The sequence below is a fragment of the Letharia columbiana genome (genome assembly GCF_014066305.1).
Source record: "Letharia columbiana isolate WasteWater2 chromosome Unknown Sc0000035_s1, whole genome shotgun sequence".
NCBI lineage: Eukaryota > Fungi > Ascomycota > Lecanoromycetes > Lecanorales > Parmeliaceae > Letharia > Letharia columbiana.
In genome coordinates, this window is record NW_023501079.1 from 420,155 (window position 1) to 447,664 (window position 27,510).

The 27,510-nt window shown below is 45.1% G+C and overlaps 13 protein-coding genes across 13 annotated transcripts; 7 read left to right on the plus strand and 6 right to left on the minus strand.

The window, feature by feature from the left end:
* Positions 1-577: 577 nt before the first annotated feature.
* HO173_008922 (uncharacterized protein) lies at positions 578-1,633 on the minus strand (the record flags this gene model as incomplete). Its single annotated transcript, XM_037310818.1, has 1 exon — positions 578-1,633. One exon carries the CDS (start codon positions 1,631-1,633, stop codon positions 578-580), a length of 1,056 nt encoding a protein of 351 aa, XP_037162382.1.
* A 5,280-nt stretch (positions 1,634-6,913) lies between these two features.
* Positions 6,914-8,655, plus strand: HO173_008923 (uncharacterized protein; the record flags this gene model as incomplete). Its single annotated transcript, XM_037310819.1, has 3 exons — positions 6,914-7,619; positions 7,675-7,902; positions 7,958-8,655. The coding sequence occupies 3 exons, from the start codon at positions 6,914-6,916 to the stop codon at positions 8,653-8,655; spliced, it is 1,632 nt and encodes a 543-aa protein (XP_037162383.1).
* A 259-nt stretch (positions 8,656-8,914) lies between these two features.
* On the plus strand, positions 8,915-9,136 carry HO173_008924 (uncharacterized protein; the record flags this gene model as incomplete). The annotated part of the gene is made up of 1 exon (XM_037310820.1): positions 8,915-9,136. The coding sequence occupies one exon, from the start codon at positions 8,915-8,917 to the stop codon at positions 9,134-9,136; it is 222 nt and encodes a 73-aa protein (XP_037162384.1).
* Positions 9,137-9,962: 826 nt separating this feature from the next.
* Positions 9,963-11,393, minus strand: HO173_008925 (uncharacterized protein; the record flags this gene model as incomplete). Its single annotated transcript, XM_037310821.1, has 1 exon — positions 9,963-11,393. One exon carries the CDS (start codon positions 11,391-11,393, stop codon positions 9,963-9,965), a length of 1,431 nt encoding a protein of 476 aa, XP_037162385.1.
* Positions 11,394-12,266: 873 nt separating this feature from the next.
* On the minus strand, positions 12,267-12,758 carry HO173_008926 (uncharacterized protein; the record flags this gene model as incomplete). The annotated part of the gene is made up of 1 exon (XM_037310822.1): positions 12,267-12,758. One exon carries the CDS (start codon positions 12,756-12,758, stop codon positions 12,267-12,269), a length of 492 nt encoding a protein of 163 aa, XP_037162386.1.
* Positions 12,759-12,924: 166 nt separating this feature from the next.
* HO173_008927 (uncharacterized protein) lies at positions 12,925-15,536 on the minus strand (the record flags this gene model as incomplete). The annotated part of the gene is made up of 6 exons (XM_037310823.1): positions 12,925-14,408; positions 14,458-14,763; positions 14,818-14,886; positions 14,944-15,149; positions 15,203-15,306; positions 15,534-15,536. The coding sequence occupies 6 exons, from the start codon at positions 15,534-15,536 to the stop codon at positions 12,925-12,927; spliced, it is 2,172 nt and encodes a 723-aa protein (XP_037162387.1).
* Positions 15,537-16,260: 724 nt separating this feature from the next.
* HO173_008928 (uncharacterized protein) lies at positions 16,261-16,668 on the plus strand (the record flags this gene model as incomplete). The annotated part of the gene is made up of 1 exon (XM_037310824.1): positions 16,261-16,668. The coding sequence occupies one exon, from the start codon at positions 16,261-16,263 to the stop codon at positions 16,666-16,668; it is 408 nt and encodes a 135-aa protein (XP_037162388.1).
* A 32-nt stretch (positions 16,669-16,700) lies between these two features.
* Positions 16,701-17,495, plus strand: HO173_008929 (uncharacterized protein; the record flags this gene model as incomplete). The annotated part of the gene is made up of 1 exon (XM_037310825.1): positions 16,701-17,495. One exon carries the CDS (start codon positions 16,701-16,703, stop codon positions 17,493-17,495), a length of 795 nt encoding a protein of 264 aa, XP_037162389.1.
* Positions 17,496-18,596: 1,101 nt separating this feature from the next.
* HO173_008930 (uncharacterized protein) lies at positions 18,597-18,818 on the plus strand (the record flags this gene model as incomplete). Its single annotated transcript, XM_037310826.1, has 1 exon — positions 18,597-18,818. One exon carries the CDS (start codon positions 18,597-18,599, stop codon positions 18,816-18,818), a length of 222 nt encoding a protein of 73 aa, XP_037162390.1.
* A 2,070-nt stretch (positions 18,819-20,888) lies between these two features.
* HO173_008931 (uncharacterized protein) lies at positions 20,889-21,237 on the minus strand (the record flags this gene model as incomplete). The annotated part of the gene is made up of 2 exons (XM_037310827.1): positions 20,889-20,983; positions 21,030-21,237. 2 exons carry the CDS (start codon positions 21,235-21,237, stop codon positions 20,889-20,891), a joined length of 303 nt encoding a protein of 100 aa, XP_037162391.1.
* Positions 21,238-22,558: 1,321 nt separating this feature from the next.
* HO173_008932 (uncharacterized protein) lies at positions 22,559-22,882 on the minus strand (the record flags this gene model as incomplete). Its single annotated transcript, XM_037310828.1, has 2 exons — positions 22,559-22,674; positions 22,735-22,882. 2 exons carry the CDS (start codon positions 22,880-22,882, stop codon positions 22,559-22,561), a joined length of 264 nt encoding a protein of 87 aa, XP_037162392.1.
* Positions 22,883-24,012: 1,130 nt separating this feature from the next.
* Positions 24,013-26,337, plus strand: HO173_008933 (uncharacterized protein; the record flags this gene model as incomplete). The annotated part of the gene is made up of 6 exons (XM_037310829.1): positions 24,013-24,948; positions 25,006-25,114; positions 25,177-25,553; positions 25,607-25,957; positions 26,008-26,200; positions 26,249-26,337. 6 exons carry the CDS (start codon positions 24,013-24,015, stop codon positions 26,335-26,337), a joined length of 2,055 nt encoding a protein of 684 aa, XP_037162393.1.
* Positions 26,338-26,815: 478 nt separating this feature from the next.
* HO173_008934 (uncharacterized protein) lies at positions 26,816-27,364 on the plus strand (the record flags this gene model as incomplete). The annotated part of the gene is made up of 1 exon (XM_037310830.1): positions 26,816-27,364. The coding sequence occupies one exon, from the start codon at positions 26,816-26,818 to the stop codon at positions 27,362-27,364; it is 549 nt and encodes a 182-aa protein (XP_037162394.1).
* Between the last annotated feature and the right edge of the window lie 146 nt (positions 27,365-27,510).

Sequence of the window (27,510 nt, forward strand, 5' to 3'; positions counted from 1 at the left end):
TAAAGAGTTCGAATTTTTTAAAGATAAAGAAAGAAATAAATAGAAGATACTTCGAAAAAAACGCGTTAGCTATTTATATTATTAAGGCTTACCTCGAAGAAATCGAAGTATTAATTATTAAATTAATAGATATCTTATTATAAAGAGATTTATATATAAAGAAAAAAAGAAAAAATTAGAGCGAAAATTTCGCAGAAGATTACGACTAGCGCCGGATATTAATACTTTCCCTAATCTAGCTAGCTTATAAAATTTACGACTATTATTCGGATCTCGAAATTTTCGCGCTATTACCCGCCCGCTGACTAAGAGAAGTGTTCTGTCTCGATGATACGACATCGGCGCAGAAACCATGCGATTCAAAATCGAGCAGCTCTACATACTCTATCAGTCAATATATTTCCTATCAACTATCACAAAGCAACAGCGGACTCTGATAGACCGTTACATGTTACAAACTTATCAAGCAGCTATGATATCACAAGGTCGTTGCATTTTTAGCCTTCATTGTACTCTTATTAGGAATTCATAGGTCTTCAAAGTATATCTGGTACCTGTAGTAATAAATTTTGCTGAACTAAGTCCCTATGACAGCTTCTCTTCTATCACGCCAGTCCCCTCTGGTCAGCTCAGCTTTCGCCCTGTACGCCTCTTCACACCAGTCCTCCTCCTCACCAGGAAGAAAAGGCACCGACCTCGCCCACTCATTAAATGAAAACTCGTTTTGTCTGGCGTGGACGATCCCGGAAGCCAAATTCCACGCCCAAACTCTCTCACACCGATCATCACTACTTAAGGAGAGTTCAAAAGCAGGACTCTGCTGCAGCACGAAAGCGACTATCACATCGCTCCTACCGTGGCGGCGGCTGTTCCTCGCCAGTGCTATGAAGAGATAGTCTTGAACCCATATCAGGTCAATGCGATGGTTTCGGGGGAGGGAATTCAGAAAGGTTTGCCGTGCTGCATTGAACGTGGAGAGGTACCGTTTGACTTCGCATTCGGATCTAGGTGCCAGAGAGTTCATATGGAGCCGAAAGCTTTGAGAGTTGGCCTCTGTTGGAGATAGAGATGCAGAGTTGGGTTTGGACGAGACGTTTGCCATGCGTGAGAAGAGACGGCCAAGTCTTTGCCGGCGGCTAGGTGGCGGAGGTGGGCAGACATAGCTAGGCAAAGGCTCAAGTGGGTCGATATGCCGTCTGATGTCGTTCAGAGTCCAGATTATCAGAATGGCGCGAGCACAGCGTCCAAGAAAGGTAGGGTATGAAGAATTAGGCTTGAGGACCGTTGCCACTCCATTTCTTTTACCTTTTATTTTGCTGACACCTGCCTCCACGTAACATTCCCAATTTACATTGGTCTTGCGAGCGAACTTGTAGGCCTTCGGGAGGCGTGTTAGTGTTTTGAGATGGAAGTTCTTTTGTAGGCAGTCTATGTCGGGAGGGGGCCAATCAATGTCAGTGGAGAACTGTCGCTGAGCAATAGATCTGCCGACAGATCTCTGGTAGGCCAGGATAAGGGTATTGATTGGGAAAGAGACGAGGCGCATGGAAAGGATGGTAGGTGGATCGAGATGGCTGATGATACTGAGAGCGATTTCAGGAATTTGCAGAGGTGTAAGAGTAGTTTCCTCCATTCTTGATCTATGTTGCAAGTCACTTATTTTCTGTACATTTCGTGCATGCAGCTGTGGCAGTACAGTTGTAGTTGTCTGCCTAAGTAATTGCTCAGCCCGCCGCTAGAATAGAGTACTGCTAATCGTATCTACCCCCATTTACGCCCTACCCCCATTTACGCTCATTTTAAATCCGATAAATCCGATATAGAGAACTATTACTACCATGGCTACCACTACCATGGCTACCACTACCACTCATTCAAATGGCCTACTACCATAGTCTATCATAATGGCCAATGCTACGGTACCATAGTCGCCGTCTATAGGCCTGGCATAGTAGGTGTCCTAGCCCTGGACTCAGATGTGGCCTGTTTTTATCCTGGCGATATATGTATCTAAGTAGTATTCGATATTCTATTCAGACCCTATAGTGCAGTGAAATACCCATTAAAAATACCATAAATTATCTGACTAGTAACTAGCCTCTCGGCGTATAACTATAAGTTTAAATCCATCAAATACCCTATTAAATGATTTTGAAAATAATAAAAAAATAATAACTTAATATTTGATTTCTTATAACCGTGAGAGAGTTTATACTATAAATATATAGTTTATTCTAATTCACAGCCTATATCTATATGTGTATATCTAAAATTTACTAGACCTCTACTAATATACTCTTAAATAGACTTTTAAACTTCTTTTTTAATACTCTGAAACGCTATATAGGATGGGGATTACGATATATCTTATACGGAGGTCGGCACTAAAAGTCCTGGACATGCCAAGACAAGGGTCCAGGTAGGGCTGAGTGCTTGATATACTTCCAAATTTCATAAATAGCATTATTATTCTTTATTTTAATAAGTATTAGTACTCTATATAATAGCGACGTAGTATATATATACGAAGTATATATATACGAAGTATAAATATGCGAAGTATATATATAATAGCGATATTAATAGAATATATAATAGTAATAATATTAAAGTATTAGTTATAGCGTAAAGAAATAGAGAAAGAGTATAAAGACTTTTAATATATAAGTCTTATTTATATAGTATAATAAATAGAAATCTTCTTATTATTCTCTATCTTAATTATCTTTTATTACTCGTATTTACTAGAATTATAATCTATTAGAATTTATAATCTTTAAAATCTAATTCTTATAATTTATTATTTTATAACAATATAATTTAAAACTAGAAAAAAAAGTTAAAAGAATATAAAATATAATTATTATAATTTTAATTTTAATTTTTTTTATAATTAAGCTTAAATTAATAAAGTTATATAGTAATATATTAAGATATAATTATCGAAGTTTATTACGCTATTATATAAATTAATTATTATTATCTCGATTTTAAAAACTCTTAAAAATATTAAAATCGTATTTTATATTCTTTTAGATTTTTTTTCGAGTTTTTTATTATAATGTTATGGAATAATAAATTATAAAGATTAAGTTTTAGAGATTATAAATTCTAATAGATTATTAAATTCTAGTAATAACGAGTAATATATCTAATACTTAAAGTATTAACTATAATAATAAAACTTAAATTTAAATACTTATTAAGTCTTATTAACTATAAATAAAGTATTATATTATTTAAAAGAATATATTAAAAATTTATAAGAAAGCGAAAAGATAATAGCTATATTATTAAAATTATAAGTTTATTTAAAAGAGGATTTAGAAGTAAATAGAGCGAATATCGAGATATATTATAAAGATAATACGTCTTAAAGATAATAACGAGTATAGAAAAGATTATAAAGAAGGTAATATATGATTATACGACTCCGTCGAGCGAGCTAATAAGTATATACGCAATTATATAAAGTATTATCGTTAAATAAATGTAACTATACAGAAAGTGCCAAGAATGCCAAGAGTGCCAAGTATTTTAGCGCTGTCTAGGACTTTTGATATCGACCTCCGTATAATAATTCTAATATCTAGTATTGTAATATCGTAGAACATTAGTTTTAAAGAGATTTAGTGAAGAAACGAAGGAATAGTAGCTATAAATGTATTTTGCTATAGAGTAATTATTTAATATCATTATTTTAAGCGAAGAAGAAATCGTAGAATAATACGCTCTGATTAGTCCGGGTACTCTCGAGTCGAATTAAGCCGTAGACTTTAGTTCGTAAATTAATATTAAATAAATTTCTTTTTAAGATATTATATCTACGAAATCGCTATAAAACGCTTAACGATAATAGTAAGATCGAATAATAACGCGATATAACTTCTAAAGATCTTTATAAATAAAATAATAAGGATAGCGTGCTCGATAGACCTTACGTAAAGAAATCGTTAAATAGTAAGAGTCTAAGTAATTAAATTCTAAATATAGAAAAATAAGGCCTTAGAGGGCTTTCTGAAAACTTCGAATAAATCTAAATCGTTTAAAAATACGATGTCTAAGGTTTTAGCGGTGGCCTATTAATATTATAAGTCGGATATCTTCTATTATCTAAATTAGATATATATAAGCCTTCTATAAGCCTCTATATAAGCCTTTCTATAAGCCTTTCTATAAGTCTTTCTATAAGTCTTTCTATAAGCCTTTCTATAAGTCTTTATATAAGCCTTTCTATAAGCCTTTCTATAAGTCTTTATAGTCTAAAATAGATATATATATATAAGCCTCTCTATATTAATTAATTATCGAATAGATAATATAGAAGGTTAAGAAAAGAACTTATCAATCTACAGTCTTACTATAAAAAAAAAAAAAGTATATCCCTCTTATTTTCCCTTCGTTAATGGCTTTATTAATAGCTTTATTAAAGACTTTAAAGTTTTTTAAAGAGGTACTTAAGAAGAAACGTTTAGAGATTACATTTAATAAATATTATTAAGCTCTTTTAGTCTATAAGAATAGTTTAGACTCTTATAAAAAGAAATCTAGAATTAAATTAATTACATTATATTATAAAGTTATTCCTTTTATACTAAATCGATATATCGCTAATAATTATTCTTATTAAGAAGTAGCTAAAGATTAATAGTAATTAAATTTTATAGAGAAGAAAGCTCTAAGAATATAGATTCTATAAGTAATGGAGTAGGGCTAGTCTTTTAGAGTTTCTCTTATTTATTATATAGCTAGTAAAATACTAATAGTAAAGTAAGATAATAAAGAGTTAGATATAAATTAAATTTACGACTTTCTTAAATGTTATCTAAATCTATAAAGTTAATTTAATTAGTCTTTAAATAAAGAATATACTATAACTTATAATATAGAAAAGATATTACGATAGTTTTAGCTTATTAAGTTAGTTATTTAGAAATACGATATTTAGAAGAAAAATATATATAATATAAATAAGAAAGAGTCTACTCTTAGTTCTATTAATAAAACGAGAGTTATATACTTTAAGTATAATATATATATATATATAACTTAGAATAGGAGTAGAGAGTGGGCGACTCTAATCGAATATATATCCGCGGATAAAAGACTTCTTTTCTTATTTATTATCTTTAAGAGTAAGCTTCAAATAAAGACTTAATTTAATATCTTAAAGAAAAAGAAATCGATAATTATATTAAGTGAAAATAAATAAATAAATAACGTATTAGACTTAAAGTGGTTTATTAGATATATTTTATTAATTTCTATTTATATAATTAGCTTTTAACTTATCCCTTATAAATACTTTAAATTATAGACTCGAAAAATATTAAAAGAAAGATATCGTCTTCTAATATATAATAGATATGTATCGTATATTAGTATTAAAGTTATATAGTTTTATATTAATAACGATATCGTTCTCTTATATCTATCTATCTACTTTATATATATTCTTTAGTTATTAAACATCGAGTTTTTTTAATCTTTAGCGATTATATATCGAAAATATCTAATAAAGAATATTATACTTAGAGGTAATTACTTAATAAATAAAATAGACTTTATTCGATTTATTTAAATAATAAGAATAAATATTATAATAAAAAAGAATATTAGATATATATAATAAAAGAGTAAGCTATTTTCGATTCAGCTATAAGTTATTCTCGATAAATTAAGACTTAAGATATTAGAATTAAGACCTATTATACCTCTATCTTTAGAGATAATAATTATTATATTTAATAATAACTCTCTATCTATATCTTTTATCTTAATAAATATAAAGTAAATTAATTAGCTAGTTTAATAAATTAAGACTAATAATCTTAATCTAGTATTATTAGAAAAGCTTAAAAAAATATATAGTTTAGCGCTAATAAATAATACCTTACTTTATATTATTAATAAGAATCTTATTAAAATAGAGTAATAAAAAAAAGAGAAGATTAAATATAGATAAATATATTAAGACGAAGAATAACTTATAACTCTTAAGCTTATTTAGAAATAATTAAATAATTTAACTAATAAGAAATTTAAGAAGTAATTTCGAAGTATATATTATCTCGAACTAGCTATTTTTAAAGATATAAAGAGAGATAGAAGTTTAGTTAAGAAAAAGGCTACTATACCTCCTATATTAGATCTATTAATATTATTAAATCTCGCTCTATTATCTCCGCTATAGTAATAGCGAGCTTTATTAAAGACTTTATTAAAAACTTTATTATAGATTTTATCTTCGTAATAATAGCGAGATAAAAGAGATAGAAGAGGTAAAAGTAGTAAAAGAGGTAAAAGCGATAAAAGAGATAAAAGAGATAAAAGAGGTAAGAAAGTAATAGAAGAAGAGATAGTAGAAGAAGAGGTAATAGAAGAAGAAGAGGTAGTAGAAGAGATAGTAACGGTTTTTTCACGACATGATAGATCGATAAGGTCTAAAAAATAGTAATTTAGGCTCTCCGATATAGAAGCCTTAAAAGTAATAAAAGATCATCATTATTATGCTAGTTTGCTATATAAATTTAGTAAGAGGTAGGCATTTGGGTGTTACGTCGGAATTATCGAATTTAATTTGGGCGTAAATAAGGATAGGGCGTAAATGGGGGTAGATACGATTAGCGAGCCTAGAGCCTCGGCACTTTAAAAGCCTTGCAGGGACTAGGAATTAGCAAGTCCAAGGCATTTCTTGGCGTCATGTTTTCTTCCCAACCCTTGTCTGTCTGAGAGCCTCTAGGTATGCACAACCTCAATGTTTCGGGCTTTGTACTCCATAGCGTCATGTGCATCGCGCCAACGCGGTCTCTTTTGTGCTTGCCGCGTTATCGATAGTCCGTCTCTGAAGCTGGTACGCGCCAAAGTACCATGCATCCCCACGTCCTATTCTCTGATAAGAAGCCACGGCCAGATGGCGAAACAACAGTCACTATCTCTGCTTCCGAATGACGATCCAGACTTGTTCACCTACACTTCCGGGCGCTACCTCTACAACGAGACACGCAGGCTATCGGAGCGGTCTATCAAGTTCAATGTACAGGCATTGAAAGATATCGCTTCAAGATCATTGAAAAGAGGTGCAGTCGCCAGTCTTCGAAAGCTTGCCGAGGGAGGCTTCAACAGAGTGTTCCTTTTGACATTCGAAGACGGTTTTGAAGTTATCGCTAAGATACCTTACAACATCTCCGTCCCAGAGCGCCTAGCAACAGCGAGTGAGGTTGCAACAATGGACTTCTTGAGCAGCAAGGGACTGCCAGTTCCGCGAATTCATGCCTGGTCTGCAGATAGCAACAACCCTGTCGGCGTAGAGTATATCATCATGCAGAAGGCGCCGGGGAAACCGCTAGAAGATCGTTGGTTCCATCTTACGCAGAAGGAAAGAGTTTGTTTCATGGAAAGTTATATAAGGCTCGAAGGAAAGCTTTTTGAACTTCGCCTAAACGCTTACGGCAGCATCTATTACAAAGACGCATTGCCATCAAACCTCCAGTTAGACCTTCATCCTCCTGTGAGCTCGGAGCGAAAAGATGATACCGATCGATTTTGCATTGGGCCAACAACAGACTATATGTTTTGGCTTGGACGGTATAGTCGGCTTGCTATTGATCGAGGACCATGTCAGTAATTCCGACCGCCCTGCGTTTCAGCTCGCTAACGCTCATGGCTTATTAGGGGCAAAGTCAAGCGACTATATAAGGTCGATTGGTGAACGGGAGCTCACTTGGACTCGCAGTTCTGGCCAAGCACAGACTCTTGGATTTCCCCACAACACATTACTGAAAGGTCAAATATCGCCAAGTATTTACGTAGACCTGTTGGAAAAGTATATGTCTGTATCTCCGCACCTTTTGCCGGCAAGCCATGACAATATTTCTAATCGACCTACGTTGCGTCATCCAGGTATTTCACTCAGAGCCTCCGTTCTTTTTGACGCGCTTTACTTACACCAACGCAGATCTTAATCCCACAAACATATTCATCTCCGACTCCTGCGAGATTTCCTGTTTCATCGACTGGCAGCACACTACAGTTCTACCATTTTGTCTAACAGCCGGCGCACCCCCAATGTTCAAGAACCCAGATCCGCAACCTCCAACAGACCTCAGACAACCCACCCTTCCCACAGATTATTCGTCTCTCTCCCCCAATGAGAAGTCTGTCGCCGATGAACTCCATCGCAGAAGGATGCTCTTCTGGCTGTACATTGTGTTCACTGGGAACCGTAATCGCGATCATCTAGCTGTGCTTCGTGTGCCTATGCTCTATCTTCGCCAAGAGTTGGTCGATCGAGCTGGACGATCGTGGAATGGTAATTACATAACGCTCAAAGGCTTGCTTATCCGGGCTATCGAGCACTGGGATCAGATCGCCCTGAATACGGGTGACTGCCCGATCCATTTCATTGACACAGAAAAGGAAGAGTTTTTCCGCATCGAAGACGCCTGGATTGATTTGAACATACTGGTAGAGCACTGGCGCAGCGTTTTGTACCATGTGAGCCAAGACGGATGGGTCAGGAATGAAGTCTTTCAGGATGCTGTAGAAAAAAATCGAGAACTGAAAGAGACATGGCTGAGTGAGGGGGAAGATGACGAGGATCGAGAGTGTGTTGAGAAAGGGTGGCCTTTTCAGAATCGGGAGGAAACTATCTAAATTGATATGGGAAAACTGGTGGTCGGAAGCTCTGAATGGCTCACCTAGGCTCAACGACCTCAGCCTTAGAGTCAGCGGCGTGACTTGAGGAAGGCAAAAACGTTGCCTGAAATTGATTGGACGGAGGGAAACCCTGGTGGCGACAAAGGTATGCTTCACGTTCGAGAGTAACGCGGATAGGTCTTATGTCGGTGTACGAGAAATTACATTCCGGACATGAATGGTATCGATGAAGCCATGTCCAGGTACATCTAAAGCAATGCACATGGCGACATGGGAGTCCGACGGGACAGTCATTCAGATCTCCTGTGATGGAAAAGAGGTCCCCACAGACGTCACAGGTTTTCCGCCCGACGGGGATCTCCTCGAAGATGATGAACGCGTTGTCGATACTGGGAATGAGCAACCCGACGTTTGGGAGCCCAGAGAAAGAAGTCATTCCTCCTCTAGCATGAGTATCGATATCTGGGAATCGTCGTAGGTAGGTACGTCGTAGATTATTGGTTGAGCTGGGCTGGCTGACGTGGGATAGATGAGTGGACTTTGAGAGCAGAAGAGAAGAGCAAACGTTGCAGTAATATAAGAAACAATGGTCAAGATCTTTATCTTTGAATGTCCTTGAAAGCCACAAAGGAACTAAAGTTTTCCTTGAGAGATCCTTGGTCAAGCCAATGACAATGGAAGGTAGTAACAATGCAGTTGTTGGTGAGAACAATAGAAGAACAGCAGACAAAATTTAGTGTTATGAGTCAGGCCATGCGATTTGTGACAACGAGGCTTTGTTTTCGACTAGGACTTCACGCCATATGACTACGCCCTGCTCCAGCCAAAATCGTTCCCTCAGTACCTCCAAACGGCAGAGACATCGGCAGCTCACACAACGTTTCTTCAGCCGGTATCAGAAATTGATCGGTTGCGAGCACGTCCAAAGACGGCAAGGTGCAAGTCTTGGCAAATGCACAACTGACAACCTGTCTTGTTCTCTCTTTGACCGCACTGCGCAGGGACTGCTTCTGTTAAGAGTTCCTATTTCAGTTAAGAAGGTCTTGAGACCCCACAGGCTTCGAAGGTTGTGAAACCAAATCTCGGTCCGACTGGGTTTATTCCAGTGACTAGAGCTTCGATATGAACGCGATTCTTAATACCGTGACATCTGATGGCCTTGATTCCCAAGACCAAGTCGCCTTTCAAGATTCTGTCCCGTTCGGAGTTACTCTTCTTCATTCAAAGTCCTAATCTATCTATGCTAAGAATTATACAACACAATCTATGGAGTACAATGTTAGGATTGACAAGAAAGGAATGCTTTAAATGATGAAATCTGGTGTCGGACTAACGGAGTAGAGACCTTCGTTCCCCCCTCTTTCTATTTCCTCGGGGGCAACCGATCGCCTTGAAGGCGCAAAATCTGCAAGCGTCGGAGCGCCGCTCACCTCCTTCAGCTTAGCCTTCCAGTCCTGATAGCGCAAGTTCTCCAAGCTTTTCTCGTTCTTCTCGGCAGCCATTTCCGAAAGACCCTCGTTATACGCGTTTGATCGCTTATTATAACCCCAACTGGAGGGCTTCCAATAGCAGTATTCGAATCCAAACATCCATTCCGGCAAGCGATAAAGTGCAGGGGCAGCTTCCGTCTCCAAATCCCGCCATATTCTGCAGAATGCGTGCTGGAGTCGCCGATGTTGAGATCCGTAAGATTCCCCCTTGTATTGGGAGAGATCTTCCGGATATCTTTCGTTCGGACTCCTGATCCAGAAGTCCATCCGAGTTATCTCAAGAGCTTGCTGTAAAGATTCTATATCAGCAGGCGTTTGCGGGACCTTGAAACGGCAGTCGCTCCATCCTGCCCGAGCTTCCGTCTGGAAATCTATGTCGGCCTCCGGGTCCCATTCCATCATTGATGACAGGGCTGTCAGAGAGGGGGCATGGATTGGGTCTGGTACATCCCAAGGAGGCAACAACCATTCTCCTCTTTCTTCTACAATGCTTTCATCTCTAGGCGTGTCCGCAAACACCGTAAGACCCTTGTCCAAGTTTTCCGCATCCGAGTCATCGTGCCACTCCAGCGACTCATGGAGGACCCTCCGGGGGTTCGGGATCTCCTCGCGGATTGTTGGATCTCCGTCGGATTTTACTACACCGCTTTGATGTCCGGTGTCTCGATCTAGTCGATCTGTATCTTCTGCCGTCTTGCTATGCTTTTCAACCCACAAGCGTCTGATCTCCTTTCTAACCTGGTATTGAAGGTTGAACTCAGGATTCCGACTGTACCCCTGTTCCGGACCCATCTGAGAATCTAGCGACTCTTCAGATTGCGGAACTTTCCGTAATCTATCCCCCACTGGGTAAATAGAATGCTCCTCCAGGGTCTCCGGGGGTATGGCAGTCTTTTTGTAAATCATCAGTGAAGATTTCTTCTCTTCCAAAAACGTTCCGCCTGTATTGGTGTTTGATACGCTGGCGAAGTGTTTAGCCATCACAGGGTGTCGTGGAAACGCTGAAACCCCTACCGCTGGTGTTCTCCGGGGCCTCATGTTTGCTGGTGGCGGCGCGAGTGGAGGCGGAGGTGGAGGTGCGGGATCTTGAGGAAATGTCGGAGCTCTATGATCATCCTGTATGGATCTGGGCGTGGGAGCAGTCGGTCTGCTAGCATCTCTTGAAGAGCCTGCGTAGGAGGGAAGCGACGAGTCACCCCGAAGGATTTCATCGAATATCTTTCTCGATCTAGATGATGATGACATCTTGTCCTTGCTCGGGGTTTCTGAGCCTTGTAGAAGTTTCCGATTCGGCCTTTACTTTCGAGCCGTGCACACGTCCTGCCCATACTTATATCATTGGATTCTTTTCGCGGCAGATCTACGCCTGTGTGTGTTAGCAGATTCAAGTGTTGCCACGTCTGTCCGCATGTGACATGCGTGGCGACCGGGTGTTAATTGTTCCAATGGGAGTGATGTGACACAAACCGCCTAGAGATGAGGACGAAAATATTTCGCCTGCTTATGCCCTGCATTTCCGGCAGCCGACCGTCCGTCGGCTTCTCGAGTGGCTCAACACACTGGGACTTAGATGTGATGTTGTGGTTCAGGCCGCTTTGCTTTCGTTTCCCTGCTCTGGATCTTGCTCTTTGAAGCTGAAGCAGTGAAGTCTTGCTCTACGTTCGGACTTCTGTAGTGGGAGGTTACATTCACATTGCAAAGTGAAGGTGGCTAATGTATCAGTTGCCATAGGTCAGCACTATCATCGGCAGGGCATTCTATAGGCTACTGGCGCGGCCGAATTGGGGAACGTGGAATGCGTGGCCAAGGACTTGTTTCAACCACAACCTCTGTCATCGGTTTCCTTTGTATTATTGCTCTCTATGGAGTTATTTCGTGCATAAGTGTTGATTAGAGAATCTCCGTGTCCAAGAATGGCATCTAAATAGGAAATCCTTGCCCTATGAATCCGCGATCCTTTGCATTTTGCGACTTCGAAAAATCATACCGCGATCGCACCACACTCACTTGAAATGCCTCAACCCAAAGAAAATACCCTGGCAGAACCCTAAAGTCTATGAAGAAAGGAGTCGCTGAGGATTTGCGAAAACGAACAATAAGAAATCCCGAGGATCGAGACTAGGAAAACGAGCAATTTTTCTGCCACCATAGCATGACCCTGCCTTCAACGATCGCATAGAATCCACAGTCACTCATCTCTGCGCAAGTCCCCTCTGCCTCGCGCGAAATGCTAGGCATTGTACCGCGATTTCTGGGCTCTCCAGTCCCGATGCCAATCCGTCGAGAGTGAGGCTTGGATCGCCTCCCATTGACCGCGATGGAAGTCCGCAGGCAGGTAATCATCGTGATCAAAGCCGGGTTGCAACTCGGTGCCGATGTGGATGGGGTCGTGAGCTTGAAGATAAGGCTCGCTGTGGAGTGGGCCTGTTGCTGGACCATCCGGAATCCCATAGTCACTGTTGGTCTCTGACGGACTTCCGGGGCGCCCTCCATTTCGACGATATCCGAAGCTGGATGGGAGGGGGCTCGGGAAGGAATTCGGAAATTCACCCTCTGTCTGAGGCAAGCGGGCATCCTGTGATTCCACCAATTCTCTCCGAGAGTGTCCATATCTAGAGTCTTCACATGCGGCAAGTGAAACCTCTGGCGAAGGTAATAGCGCTGTGTTGCTGCTTCTAGCGCGCTTTATCGTCCGCTCCTGCTTCGGTTGTCCGTGAGAAGGATCATCTGTTCTTTTGCGCTTGCCGGTAACAATTGCTGGTGGCGGTATCGGTGGTCAAGCGTCCTTGCAAGAAGGATTACCATAGAGAGAGCCATTCCATGGATGTTCTTGTCGAAGGCTTTCTCGAGTCAGACCCTCAGATGGACCGGTGTCTTGTGGGGGAATAGTCTGTGGAAGGCTGTCGCGTGAAAAGCTGTTTTGTGGAAAGCGCTCATGAGCAAGGTCGTTCTGCGGGTAGACGTCCCATGGATAGCCGTCCTGTGGAAAGCCGTCCTGTGGAAAGCCGCCCTGTGGATAGTCGCCTTGTGAATAGTCGTCCTGTGGAAGGTCGTACTGGGAGCTCTTATACTGTGTGACTGCTGGGAGACTGGTACTATGGTTCATGTCGAACCCTCGCACCTGCGAACCCACGTTCGCAAAGCGCGCATGAAAGCCAACCGATTGTGAGCCTAGGGTAAAGCCCTCATGTGGGCCCGGAGGTGGCTCATGGAAGTAGTCACTGTCGAGATTGTCTTGGTGGAAGTACGTTTGCGGATCCCTCGTGTCCGACTGACGCCACTCATCGCTTCTCAGCTCCTTGGGGGACCGACGAGCCTCCGAATTTCTTCCAAGGGTGTCCCAAGGTTGATCAAGGCTCTCAGGTAAGGGGGCCAGTGTATGATTAAACCCAGCACTCGAGGGCCACGTGTGTATACCTTGGTCTTGTAGGTCATATGGATTCGTGGCAGATGAAAATCTCATGGATTCTTCTACTGCATCCTCGGGCTTCGGCCCACCGGTTCGTCTATGCCTTTGCTTTTGGCTTTTTGAACGTGTATGCGGAAGGAGGTTGGTGCCATCCCTTACACCTTGCGAGTTGTGAGCATGCATTGGCGTTCTTCCTTTCTTAAATGGTCGAGCCTCGAAGTCCTCTTCCAGATCCCCCATTTTTGTCGACTTCTGCTCCCTCGATCGCTTGGGGGGTTCCGGAAGACTCAAACCTCCATGATAGTCAAGTTCATTGTCAGGCTTGATGTTTGTCCATGGGCGTCGTGTGCTAAAGCCGGCAGCGCTTCCGTGGTTAAGGGCCGGGGAGACGTAGTTCTCCTCCTCCTCTACACCACCAGGCGTATACTCGAAGCACCCGTCTTGGCTGCCTACTTCCTCTTCGTACTCCTCGTTCTTTTGAAGATCTTCGGCTTCCTTTTTCGCCTCAGTAGCTCGCCTTTTTTTGGGCCCTTGCTGAGGCTTTTTCATGGCGCCATCTTTGATTTTCTTGATTTCAGCTGTATTGAGGTCGCGCCAGCCTTTAGTCGAGTTGACTGTTGGATCCTTGTACCGGGCAGGTATAACGTCAAGGATCCTCTGGTTCTTGGCGACCGTGCCGTCCTTCTTCTCCCAGGACAAACATCCAGCGCGCAGTCGGAACCGTGTTGCCCGCATACTGAATGTTCCGACTCTGGGAGGGCCCTGATGCCATTCCCTCGATTTCTCCTCCTTTTCAGTCTTTTTGTTCTTCGTTTGAGGGTTTCCTTTGTAGTAGCCGTTGGGAGCCCGGGCTGTTGCATTCGTTAATTTGGAAAGAACTAGGATTGCAAGATTACATACCAACAAGATCGTAAACAGATATCTCCCGATTTCGACGGAGATAGTCCTCGATGTCGTGTCCTTCAAGTTCAGAGGACACGTACATGGGGAGCTGATTTCCGAAGTCTCGGAGGCCATGATCAAATGCGTCGAGGACGATCCGACCTTCATCAATGACATAGCCATTAGGCTTTTCGCCCTTTGCATCGTCATTTCTGATCTGAAACAGACGGTCCGGTCGGTTCTCCCGCTCAGGTCCATAATTGTAATCCTTCTTCACGAAGGCTGTCAAGTTTGTGTCCTCGTATCCGCACTTCTTGGGAAACCCTGTGCATGTCAATGACAACCCTTTCAGCTTTAAGTTTTGAGGGGGAGACTGACTATATGAAAGCTTTTTAGATGCTTGTTGAACAACTTTGAGCCTGATATCTTCAAGACGAACAGCCGGCACTGCAGATTTGTCAGCAAAGTGTTCCCTGCTTCAAGGGCGATGAGTTGATTTCTCACCTTCTTTGTTGGTTAAAGGCTCGTGATATAGGAGGCTTCCGTCTGGAAGAACGCGTGTCTGCCCTTTTTCCTTCGGTATGTTCACATCCCTCAACAGGACTGGATTCGTGGGGTGCAAGATTTGGTCGGAAGTAGAAGACGACATCATAGAGACTGACAAGGCATACGGGAAGCTTCGGGGGCAGGGTAGGTGATGTATGATACGGCTAAAAATCTGTTAGACACTAAGAGAGTTGAGTGTACTAGGCGAGGTACTCACGTACGATGCAGATCAAGTGGAACGAGCAAGATGTTGGGTAGGATTTCTTCTGCAGTTGAGAAGATTGGGAGGTACGGTGAAGGCGTGAGAAAGGGTTGTGTTCTCTTTGAAAAAATCGTCAGCGGAGGTTGGAAGACGCTAGTGCAGAAGGGAACGCGGAGGTGATGACTCGAGGAAAGGAGTTGAGCAAAAACGTCAACAAAGACCCTGCGGGATTGAAGTGTTGATGGTTTCGATGAGCTTGACACAGCAATCAGGACGCTCGTAAGCCGCGCGATCGTTGTACGACACAGACGAATCTCGGTGTTTACACTGACATTAGGAGTCAAACCATTCGACTATTCTGCGCCTGGGAGCTCCAAAGTAGACCCACACCATGAGCACGATACAGCTTCCGTTCTAGGTCTACAGCCTTTGCTTCATGACTATATCTGCTGAGGTAAGAGAGCCTCGAAAGCCGGAGGGCTATAAGTAGAGGGTAATTGATACAGCGCTATTGGCCCAAGGGTAGAGCCAACGCCATGAAATTGTAGTTCCAGAGTCTCTTCCTTGAAAAACCAAAGACAGATAATGTGATGACGACTCATTTGTGCCGCTTTTTATATATAGTTCTTTACACAAGTACATTGACCTGAGGCTAAGGGGAAAAGGAGGCAGCAAAAATCGCAGAAACATGAAGTATATGTAGACTCTACAATTTTGTAGTGGAAGTGGCAAGGTAGTCGATCGGGGCCAAACTAGAGATGAGGATGAAAGGGAGCTCAATTTGTGTCTCTTAAAGACATTCAAATGTCATTCTTCTCCAAAACTGATTATTTCGTAAAGGATAGACTCTCTATATGAGCCATTGAAGTCAACTCAGACGGAACCAGCAAGCATCGTGATACCGATTGCAGGTGACTGCGTGCCCGGAACTGCATGAACACAAGAATACGGAGTGAATTGTCGGATTCACTGTCTTAGAAACGGTTAGCGGCGTTTCCATAACAAACGCGGTCACCAACTCTCACAATGATTTCTTTCATTTCTTTCACTTCCTCAGCTGTCAAACCCCACCAATGTCAAGCAGCACAGCCACCGTCTTCATGTCTCAGTCACAGATGAACGTGCTAGACGACAAGGAGGTCAGCCGGAGGATGGCAGAAAAAGCTGTGCATGACCAAGCCTTCAAAGATCAATTATTGATTTGTGTTAACCCACACACGCAACGCAAGGGCTATCGAGCGATCCTCAAAACCATCAAGAAATTCAGAGAGCAAATATTGGACGAGGCTGAGCTGAAAATACCGGAGCCGGCCAATGGAAAGCCACGAGATGTTAATACCTACCTCAAGAGAGCCACAAAACCACTAGTGTCGCTGGGCAAGGCTATCAAGCAGGAGGGAGAGGAGACCAAGGTGACTTCTGTGGAAGTCGATGGGGTGGGGTGGGGCTGGGTGGTAAGTCATCAAATATACTTGGACTAGACGCAACCTGATGCTTGACTTAGGGAACACCAATGTGTATTGCACGCTTGGCTGAGATTTTCCTGCAGTCGACGCTCCGTTTCCAAGCCGATCCTACTCCATTTCCTTTCGAGCGCCTACCTCCCGAACTTCGTCTGCAGGTGTACCGCGAAGCCGTTGGCGGTGCTGCATGTTGCCAGTTGTATCAAAAAACTGTCAGCAGTGCTGTACGTCGCCGAGTCAACCCTGACGACACGATTATGGTCATTCCGTTTCGTACCAAGAAAAAGGGTCTCCAGTTCTGGTTTGGGCATCCTCCCAAGGGTGAATCGAGGGAGATCAATCTCGGCATTCTTGCCGCAAGCAGGCAGACACACGATGAAGCTATTGCCGTTCTGTACCAGTTCCGTAACTTTGACTTCGGACTCAGCATCAACGGTGTCGTGCCATTCCTTCTGAGTCTTTCACAGCACGCCCGGGAAAATTTGAGTGGGATTACCATGGATCTCCACAACAAATGGAAGCCTTGCCGGCACAGGGGGCCAGACAACCAGGCAGACTGGAGCAAAGCTTGCATCTACATTGGGGAAAACGTGAACCTTAAGACATTGTCCGTCTCCATCAATGTCAAAGTTGACGCGGGATTCAGAGACCTCAAGTGGGTCAAAGATCTCGTGAAGATCAAGAATCTTAGATACTTGACGCTACAGGTAATCCAGCACCACAGCATCGGTCCAGTTCCGGTCATAGCTAGCGACAAGGAGGGTTCGCTGTCAGCTACTGAGGATAGTGTCAGTGAGCATTTGGTACCCTTCTGGTGCTTTCTGCGTGAAGAGATGCTGGAGTGACACAATTCGGGGCTTCTTTCTTTCAGCAGTGCATTGATGTAAATAGCGAAGCTCATCATGGTAGCAGGAGAAGTGGCTACTGGCTGCAATATGGCTTAAGTCGTCAGTGATAGCTAATGAATCGCAACATCTGGCTATCTTAGCTCCAGACCTGCTCATTTGCAACTGACGAGGAGGTCTCCGTCACTTTGAAGTCGATGCAATACAAGCATACATCGCTCCTGTCGTGATCCTGTACTCCATGTGTATACACATCAGTTGGGCTAGACCGCGGGTACCTGCATAGGGCTAACGCCTCGCTTTGACCTTATCTCATCGCATCTTGCTTTCGCGATATCTGACCCGTCACTTTCGGACGCCTTCAAAACACAAACTCAAATGCCAAAGGGCGTCGATTGGTTGGTTGCCCAACGATGAAACCTCAACTCAAACGCTCTCAAACGCGGATAGGGCCGTGGTTGAGCGCATCCGAAAATGCTTTGCCCGTGCACATCATGTCAACAACAACGACAACGAGCAAAGAGCGGCGTTCAAAATGGCGCACAAAATCATGAAGCAATATAGCATCAGTCACGCGGAGCTTATGGAGGAGAAGACAAGATCGCGCGTACAGAAAGAGGTGGCATGAGTACTGTCAACATGTGGCCTGCAAAGGGTGGTGCTCTCGTGAAGTACCAGATTTGGGTGAACGGCCTTGTGTGCGCTATCGGAAAGTTCTTCGACTGCAGCGCTTACTAGACTAGTCTCCCAGTTAAGATCGAGTGGACCTTTCACGGAATTGTGGGACATACAGTCTGCACTGCAGCGGCATTTGAGACTGTCCACAATCAGATTCAGGCTTGGGCTGAAAATTTATCCTACTGTGGCCACCCGGAATGGCAGGCGTTGCCGATGGATTGTGCCGCCGGCAGATGTGGAGGAGGTGATTACGGAGAACATAGCGATGGAGGCAGAGCAAAAGGCCTTGAGAGCCAAAATCAGGGCCGAGGATATTCAAATGCTGGTTGAGCTTGATAGGATAAGCAATCCACCACTGTCACCGAGTCCAAAGCCAGATATCAAGCTGGAGGATGTGATGAAGCACAGAAAGAGGAAGACAACATGACGGACTCCGATGTGGACGTCGGCGGTGGCACTGATGATGCCTCAGATAGCGAGGCAGTGCCTAATGTCATCGAAGTTTTTCCCGGAGAAAGGATGGATACCACGGCAGATTGGACACAGAGTCAGAGAAGTTCACCAAGCCTGAACCCAGAACCAAACCCGAGCCTGAGTCATCCCCGTTTTACGAGTAACCCGGCGCTCTCTCTGCCAAGGGGATGACCCTGGAGGATCCCGCCATTCCCGTTGAGAACGAAAACAGCGGGAGCAAGCTCGAAGAAACAGCAAATGGAGGTCAATGCGTCAGCTCAAGGTAGTCCGTGAGAATGTCAAAGATATCGAGGAGAGGGTCCTCGAAGAGATGGGCTTGAAGCTGAAGAGGGGTCGGAAGCAGAAGCGGAGCCTGAAGGATCGTGAAGGATCGTGACGCTTTCAAGCAGGGACGCAAAGACGCCAAGGATATCAACGTCAGGGTACCGAGGATCGTGGGTGGAAAGGTAGATTCGCCTGAGGTGGAGGAAGAGCTGAGGACAAGGGCGGCATCGATGGAGTGGGGGCTGGTCAGGATTGATTGCCTGCCAAGGTCACCGTCATAGGAAGTCTCCGAAAAGACAATGAGGATATAGACTCGTATATAGGAAACCATGAGACTAAGTGAAATGGGAATACAGTATCAAGTCAGGTCCTATCTCTAACAGGCTGTTGTGTGATGTCGAGTCTGGTATTTTTATGGTGTGCAGATTTTTGAAGCCCTGAAAGCAGCCCTAGCTGGCCACGATCTGTGCTAGCTACATAAGGCTAGATGAGGCAAGCGAGCATGAATATCTCATGACAGCAAATCTTTCGCTACCCAGAGGAATGCATTTGCCAAAACGCCTCTCTCTATAAGGCCTGGATATAAGGTACTATAGTAGCTTATTATCTTTCAATGTATCCAGTACGGAGGTCTGCACCGAAAGTCCAGGACAGCGCTAAGGTAGTATAGTGAAGCCCTAACCCTACTCTCGGTAGGCGACCCTGTAGCGGGGGGCCCTAGAATTATTTCCTGGGAGCGCATGAATTGAGCTTCAGAGACTGCTGTTGGATCTATGGGTCCTAAGCTGGGCTCATCTCCAGGCGTGTCTCCGAAGCAGATGTAAGCGCATTGTCCAGGCAGCCCTTCAGGCTTGGCATTTTCCGAGATCTTGGCGCGGGAGTCTTGGCGTCCAGGACTTTTGGTGCAGACCTCCGTACTTCCAAAGTACTACCTCTTTGTCACGAGCACTTCAGGCTCCCACGCAAGCCTCGAGTTGGGAAAATATTGAGCTTCAGCAATACAGTCTCCCTTTAAGAATAACGGCAGCTGAAGAAGTGTCAGTATACTTGTGTAGGAGACCTCAATTGCATGCTTGGGAGTTGGCGTTGAATCTATCAGTCAGACCTCTGCTGCTATCCTCGGCTCGCAATCGGCTCGCAGGACTCACTGCCAAGCTTCCCTCCGTTGATCCCACACTGCAAAAGGCCGGAAAGCCAACTGGCATGCGCCTGGTGAACCTAGCGGTGGGGTCAAGCCACTGGAACGATGGTGGCTCGCCTCGGACGTAAAATAGTTGGCGGGTCATGCCTACCGGCCATGCCAGCGGGTGGAAATTCAAGACGTCTCTTCTGCTCTTAACTACGTTGTTTCCACCCTCCTATCTCTTGCCTTGATTACCGCAGTGCTTTGTCAGTTGTGAGACTTGTGAGACGGCTGATGGATGGTGAATGTTCGCCTTGGAGCTGGTGAACCAAATGAGACCGTGTTGTTCATAGAGACTGCTTCGGATGTTTCGGCGAAAAGGGCGGAAATATTCAGCATCGGTCTTGATCTGGGCCTTGAATGGCTTGCATTATGTGGGGGCGATCATGAGCGGCGCCTGCATTCGATAGCTTCGCAGCGTACTAGTCTTCTTTCGTCCTGCCATGCACATCACGACGCTGTGTGATTGTCGCAATGCGGACCATCAACGTGTTCGCGCGGTGTGACTGGACGAACGGAAGCAAAGGAATCCCTTATCTAGATTTTGGTCTGAGACAATGGTTGCCCGAGCTCCTCCCGCCATACTTTTCCAAGGCTCCTTCCTCCCTGTTGCACAATGCTTTTTCAGGGCCTTGACTCAAGAATTGTGCGCGAGGGAGACGGTCAATTCTAGACAAGAACGATATTGCAACATCCTACCATTAGCTTCCGATTGTCTATCCTTGAAGTCTTCTCCCACGCCCACTGCCATGTTACACGACTCTCAGAATGCTGGGGTGAGAATTGCGCGTCGCCTAGGCCAGAAGGTCCTCGACAGGGTTTGGAAGAGGTGTTGGAAAAGCGTCGTCAGAGCCACCGGAGCGCCTCTCTTTCGGTAATGTCTTTCTGCCTTTTATTTCAGCTTGCAAGTACTGATTGGTCAAAGGACAGCGTACCAAAAGCTTGCCCGGGCCATTCGTCCAATCGCCGCCGTCGCCAGACGCCAACCCAGCCGAAATTCGTCTCCCGGTGACATGCCGCAAGTGAATGAGAAGCAGGAAGCCTGGGTTGAGCGGGCGTATCATTGGTGGAGACTATATCGGTCCATGGCAAGAGCATTGAGCCTGATGTGTCGGGTTTACTCTTGGAATGCGATCGCTTCATGACGACTGCTCCACGAATGCAATACTAGCCATCTTGATCAGGATTGGAAACATAGAAGGTATGTGGCCAAATGACCTGTCATTGACGCTCTGCTCTAACTGTTCTTTCGAGCTGAGCTGCAGTTTTCATTGGCAGATGACTATTGTGGCAACAGCGTCACCAGCTATCCGTTGGTAGCGAATCTCAGAAATCCGTGCGCTTCCTAGAAAGAAGTGCCGAATTTGCAGTCCCTTCCGCTCCCTGACCACGGTCGCTCCAAGAAGACGACGATGTTTATTGGAGTCAACAGTCGACGTGGGGCCGTGGCTGCAATGTTGTCCGAACGATCTCTGTAGATCTAGTAGGTCGACATTCAATCCGTCGAATGGTCGTACCCGTCACGGCCGAGTCCTTGTCGCCGGATGACTACTGTGGTTGAGAGTGAGGAGGACCTGATTTCTACACCCTGGCACAGTCTTCTAGAGGTCACCAACGTCATCGCTATTCGTCTCCGATCCCAGTGAAGCCTTCAATCAAGCTGGGGTTTGGGTTGGAAAAAAAATTGAGGCTATGTTGCAGCGCCAATAACCGGCAACAGTCATACTGTCATCTGGATGGACACCATGGGTTAAGATTTTGCGTTTGAACTACACCATCTGGCAAACCCCGCACCCTTCACCAGGCAACCATGCAATTTGGTAGGGAAAAGAAGCCCAGGAAACCTTCATTTGAACCCTTAAGAACGCCGTGGATGCTGCGCGAACGCAGACCTGAGCCCCTGTGTATAACCCAAATTTCCGACGGCGGTGCTTGAGGCTATGCGCAAATCCGGGACACCGTCAATCATCTTCGCTACCACGTCTCTATCTTGGGTATTTGTCGAGCGGTGGCCCCGAGCATCTCCGATCTTTAAGGCCTGATCGAAAGCTGTGGCCTAGCGTACGAGCTGCGGTGTGCCGATAGGGGCTGAGGAATTTGCCAGCGACGAACTCACACAATACGAAGTGGGTCCGCATCAGCGTAAGCGCATGAAAATAGAATTCAATGAGGTATTTCTCTTTCATATGGTATTGACTGGATTTCGAAACGGCAATATGTCCCTGGTCCCCAAACGCCAAAGCTAATGTGCACTTTAAAAACCATTCAGGCACTAATCAATCACTTGCTGCGCCCGAACTTTTCTCACCCTATTTTCCGATCATCGTGCATCGACTATACGCTCTCACCAAAGTTTCCCCGCTTTGCCTGCAGACCGGGTGATAGAGGCTGGCGACTCAGAGTTAGTCTCTTGCATATCATGCAAGCTGTCCGGAAATCTCACCTAATCCCGGGTCGTAAAATCTCATCGCCTGGGGTCCCCAAGGGCAGATGTGCTGGACGTTCGCGCGGTAAATTGGCTCCAAGTGTCATCTGTTGGTCTGGTATCGCGATAACCCTGCAGCGGACTGTGCTTTGGGACTGATGACGAAATCAATTAAATCCAGGTCGTCCTCTCCGTGTTTAGAGATTGTATCTTACGGTTGTTCAGGGAATCTGAAAACTTTTTGGAGCTTGTTGAAGAGTCTGATTTTGATGTGTCGTTGGAGGCCATGGTAGATCCGGTCTTCTTATGCTTTGTGGAGCTTGCATAGGAAGGGTACAACTGCGATGTGCTTATGGAGGGCATGATCCTGGCTGTTGGGTTTTCGTCTCCTTGTTTGCAAAGAAGGGTATATCTTTAGGGTATATAAGTGGCTATCGTCTTTGATTACAAGAAGTGTGAATTGCAATTGTTCCTCCTCCATGTGGCATCTACCTGTTCTTATGCTAAATGAGAACGAACTAATACACACTGTCGTTGTCACCGGTTGTGCTTGTCTTCTCTGCCCACGATGCAATGGAGCCATTTTCCAATCGGTACCTAAATACAACCTAGTCACGCTTGGCCGGAAAGCTTGCCGTCGGCAGAGCAGGCGCTGGAGGACTGATGGCATCATTCGCCAAATAGTCTCTCTACGAGAGGTTGGCCAAAAAGATAATTGGCAATCCGGAACGATATCTTGAAACACCGTTTCGGTGAAGCTACAAATAATGTTCTAACATATGAGTGGATGCGCGATGGAACACTAAGCTTGATGATGATTAGCTGACGCTGCTTACTTCCGCAAGATTAGATTAGCTCACATGGACTGTCTCTCATGTGAGAATTTGGACGACTTCAATGGCAATTTCTCCTCTGGAATTGAGTGTGTGATGGAGTCGGTGGGTTGTCTTACGGGGGATGGCATCCCGGCCTTGGTTCCAGCGCATTTTTGCCACTCCAGAGATGCGCACCAGTGTCAGAAGTAGCATTGTACATAATGCAACCTGAATTAGAATTCAATCATGCAGTCAGCATGATGGTTGACTCCGCGAGACTGCAACTCAACGAGCTGAGTCAGACTGCCTCGCCCCAATTGTACGGCGGAGCAATAGGAGAGGCGGCTGCGGCGGTTACAAAGACGGTATCATCATGTCGTTCTTGATGAGAAGGTTTGCATCACGCAGGGCTGATGCAGAATGAGCCTTGCGGTAGGGGGAGATGCAAAAACACTGTTGTGGCCATGTTCAACGCCCTACCTAGGGTAGACAAATTGTGGGTCCAGCCGTGGCTTAGCGGCGCTAACCGCCACACAATTCACACCGGTCTCCGTATACCAGCAAAAAAATTCTCCAGGCATTCGATCACTTATTTTTGACACTCTGTATTGAAGGCAACACCGTCGAAAAGCAACATCTTTGCAGGGGTAGCCAGAAAGACTTTCACTTTCCTTCAACATGTCTACCTCCAACTCCAACAGTCTGTTTCATGCAAGATACACGTCGAGTCCTGAAGATCCCATGTCTCAGGAATCCTCTCGTGCCTTTGATATAGATTCGGAGAGGTCTCTCATCGGTATTCCCCCAGCAGATCCTGACGAGCACGACAGAGGTCTTATCTTCTCCTACGACCCATGGACCGGACAGCCTTCTCAGACTTCAGCCAGCGAGGGATCCGAGGTCGAGTACGCAGTCCCAGAAGACTCGTTCGAGGCATCGACTTCAGATTATAGTACGAGCTTGCCGCAGGTTATGACGCCGCAGTCGAACCTGGATGTTCCGAGGATGGATGACCCACAATCAAGGCTCAACGGATCCAGCCTTTCTTCAGCCAGTAGACTTGATGTCCCATACACACCTTCGGCGTCTCGACCTGCATCTGTCGGTAGTCACGGAGTCCAATCTTCTTCAATCCTGCTTCAGGCGCACTCTCGATCTTGGACGTCAGATGGTCGAACGCCACCACCCTTGTCTCCCGCTGCTGAAATTACGAGCTCTGATCTCATCGATCCTTTGGTGGGAATCAACGATCCTCGAAACACAATTATCCTCAATCAAGATGACATCGACTTCCTTCAACCTCTAATGGCCCAGGAAGGGCATGGTCAGCCACATAACTCGGATGACGGTGTGAGTGCTTTGCACGACCGTGGTCAAAATCGCAGACACGATTCTCCATATTCGAGGAAGCTGGCCGAAAAGAGGAAGACGAAGAAGAAGGAGTCACGCAACTCAAAGTTTGATCCCTCAGCTCTTGTCATAAGACCTAGGAATGATCCGAGAAGCCAAATTGTGAAGAAGGAGCGGCGAGCTCTTACTGAAAATGAACGGGAGAGGGCCCGCCTCCTCAGGGAGATAGGAGTTTGCCTACGCTGCCTGTGGAATCACGAACCCGTGAGTTCCGGACAGAGATACTCGAAAGCTACGTTTGGGCAGTACTGACATCCGCAGTGTGGACTAGGTGATGTCTGTCCTAGATGTAGTGCTCTGACAATGCCCAGGATCTGGATGATGCCATGTGTCAGAATGCGTCTGAGTGAGGCGCTACTCCATAGAACAGGTAAGGTTGCTTGAAGTTCGTGACAGGCCTGATACGTGAACATCACTGACAGTCTTTCACAGGGGCTTTGAGCTTCCCCAAAGGGCTTCCTGGCATCGATGCCTGGACTTCTCGAATCAATGTGCCCGTGTCACTGTACAACATTGGTAGTGCGGATAAATCTTCCAGGCCAGACACGCGGCCCCGATTGCAAATCGTCTGTCGCGAACACGCTCCAATACTAGGAGTTCGCACCAGCAAGAGCTGGACCAAAGGGATCAACAAGATTGACATCCATCTACCAACCTATGCTATGACAGACTTCCAGCTCAGAGGGGCAGCTAAGAAGATGGATGAGCTGATAGACAGACACTATGAAACTCTTGTAGCCGAGCTCAAGATCTATCAAGACGAGATCGTCGTTAGCACTTTGTCAGAAGCAATACGACAAGCAGACAAAGTAAGATTCAGTTCGACGATTGATTGACCTCTTTACTGACCTTTGAAATCCAGTGCCCGACGCTTAAGAATGCTCTCAAGATATCCGTCATGTCTCGCCTTGCTTCGAAAAGCTTCAACATATATGGCCCCAACACGCTGGGAATACAGCGGGAGCAGGACCCTGACTGCCCCTACTACGACCGCATCCCAATTCCACCACTTTTAGACGCTCAAATTGACTCCTTGTGGATGGCTAGAATGGCTGACATTAGGAGAAAGGTCTTGACGAAGCTGAGAGCGATGATTGCACGGCGAGGTCGGGAGGACTGGCTCAACATCTTCTTGACCATACTGGTTCTTCTTTTCAACCTTGAGTTCATCTATCACAACCAACTCGAGCAGACCAAGCATTATCAAGAGAGAGTGAGTAGTTTGATCCAATTTTCTGGGAGGTCGCTAAAAGATTCTCTTAGACCCACCGTCAACAAAGCATGCTAGAGTCTTGGGAGTATTCCGCTAAAAATTTGATGGCGCACTTCCACACTATATGCCATGGGAATTTACCTCTCAAGGTGGACTGGAATGAAGAGGTTCGGAATGCGGCAATGGTGGACGACAAAAGTCTAGCCTTCCTGAACCAACTGAAGGGTCTGGTGCGGTCACGGGGTAAGTTGCATGCTGCAACCATCACACACTAGCTAACTCGCATGGTAGTCGAGGAGCTCAACACACTAGCCAAAGGTGCCCCAGGCGAACCGTTGGTCTGGATATCGGCGCTATTTCTGCCCCCCGAGGGGGGTTAGTGTCTGCGCTATCGCTTTCTTAGTGTCACTTCGTGCAGTCGTGGTACGTACAATCGCATGTCCAACATTCCATCTTTCTTCTCGGAACGCGTTCGGGGGCGGAAAGAAAACGCACACCACTAACCACAATCACGCTTTAGACCCCCACGGGCTCGCTCACGGCTGCAGGAGAGTGTCTTGATTAGGCATTGATCTGCAGTATACTGTCAACATCCCTGTCGTTGCATTTGCATATTCACGGTGCGTAAGGCGGGGGGCCCATAACGGATGGCCTATCGCAACTTCGCGTTTACTGACAAGCCGAGGGGGTTGGAAACGCTGTCGGGAGGGGACTTTGGTAGCGAGACTATCAAGATGCGGCTCTGCGGAGCGCCACGTTATTCGTTCCCCTTAATATGGCCATTGATCAGTCGTCTCATGAGACTATTCAACTGGAGAGCTGCGGTCCAAGTGCTTTCACAAAATTTCTTTGGCCGATATGGCTCCTCACGCACTCATAGACTCTTACGATTCTTCAGAATACTATCCTTCAATCAAATCTAGTGCATGGTTGAAATCCGCTGCCGCACATCAATGCTTGAAACCCTCTATCCCCGATGCCGCTAATCTGGAGCAAGAGGTCTCGCTCAAGAGGCTTCAGACACTCACCAGAAAGGCTCCATACGTGTGGCATCTATCACCGGAAGAGATAGAAAATGTCGAGGAGAGTGTGAGATCCTTTTCTGGTATGCACTGCCCTTCCAAACTCCAGCCCAACATATCACTTGAACGTGAAGCAGATTCGGGGTTGCCACTCAACGCAATCAACCCCAGAAGTTTCCCTTTGACGCAGGGTCTGAGATCCAAATTGAAAGACGTTCTCAAAATCGTCTATGGCGCACAGCAGTTCCTGGTCATTTCCGGACTGAGGTCTTCCCGACACAACGACACTGAGAACGTGATCATCCACACTGGTCTTTCGAGCCATGTCGGTAGCAAGCGAGGCATGGCTGGTCGAGAAGGCGGAGATAACACAGTTCTGCGTTAGTGGAACGCTTTGGTAAAAGGATGAATAAACATTCTAACCTGTAATCAAGAGCATATCACATCCATGCCAGCTGAAGAAAATGGCAAGGCGGGCCAATACCATGGACCGCCCAATCAAAACCGAGATATTGTGAGCTACAATGTTCT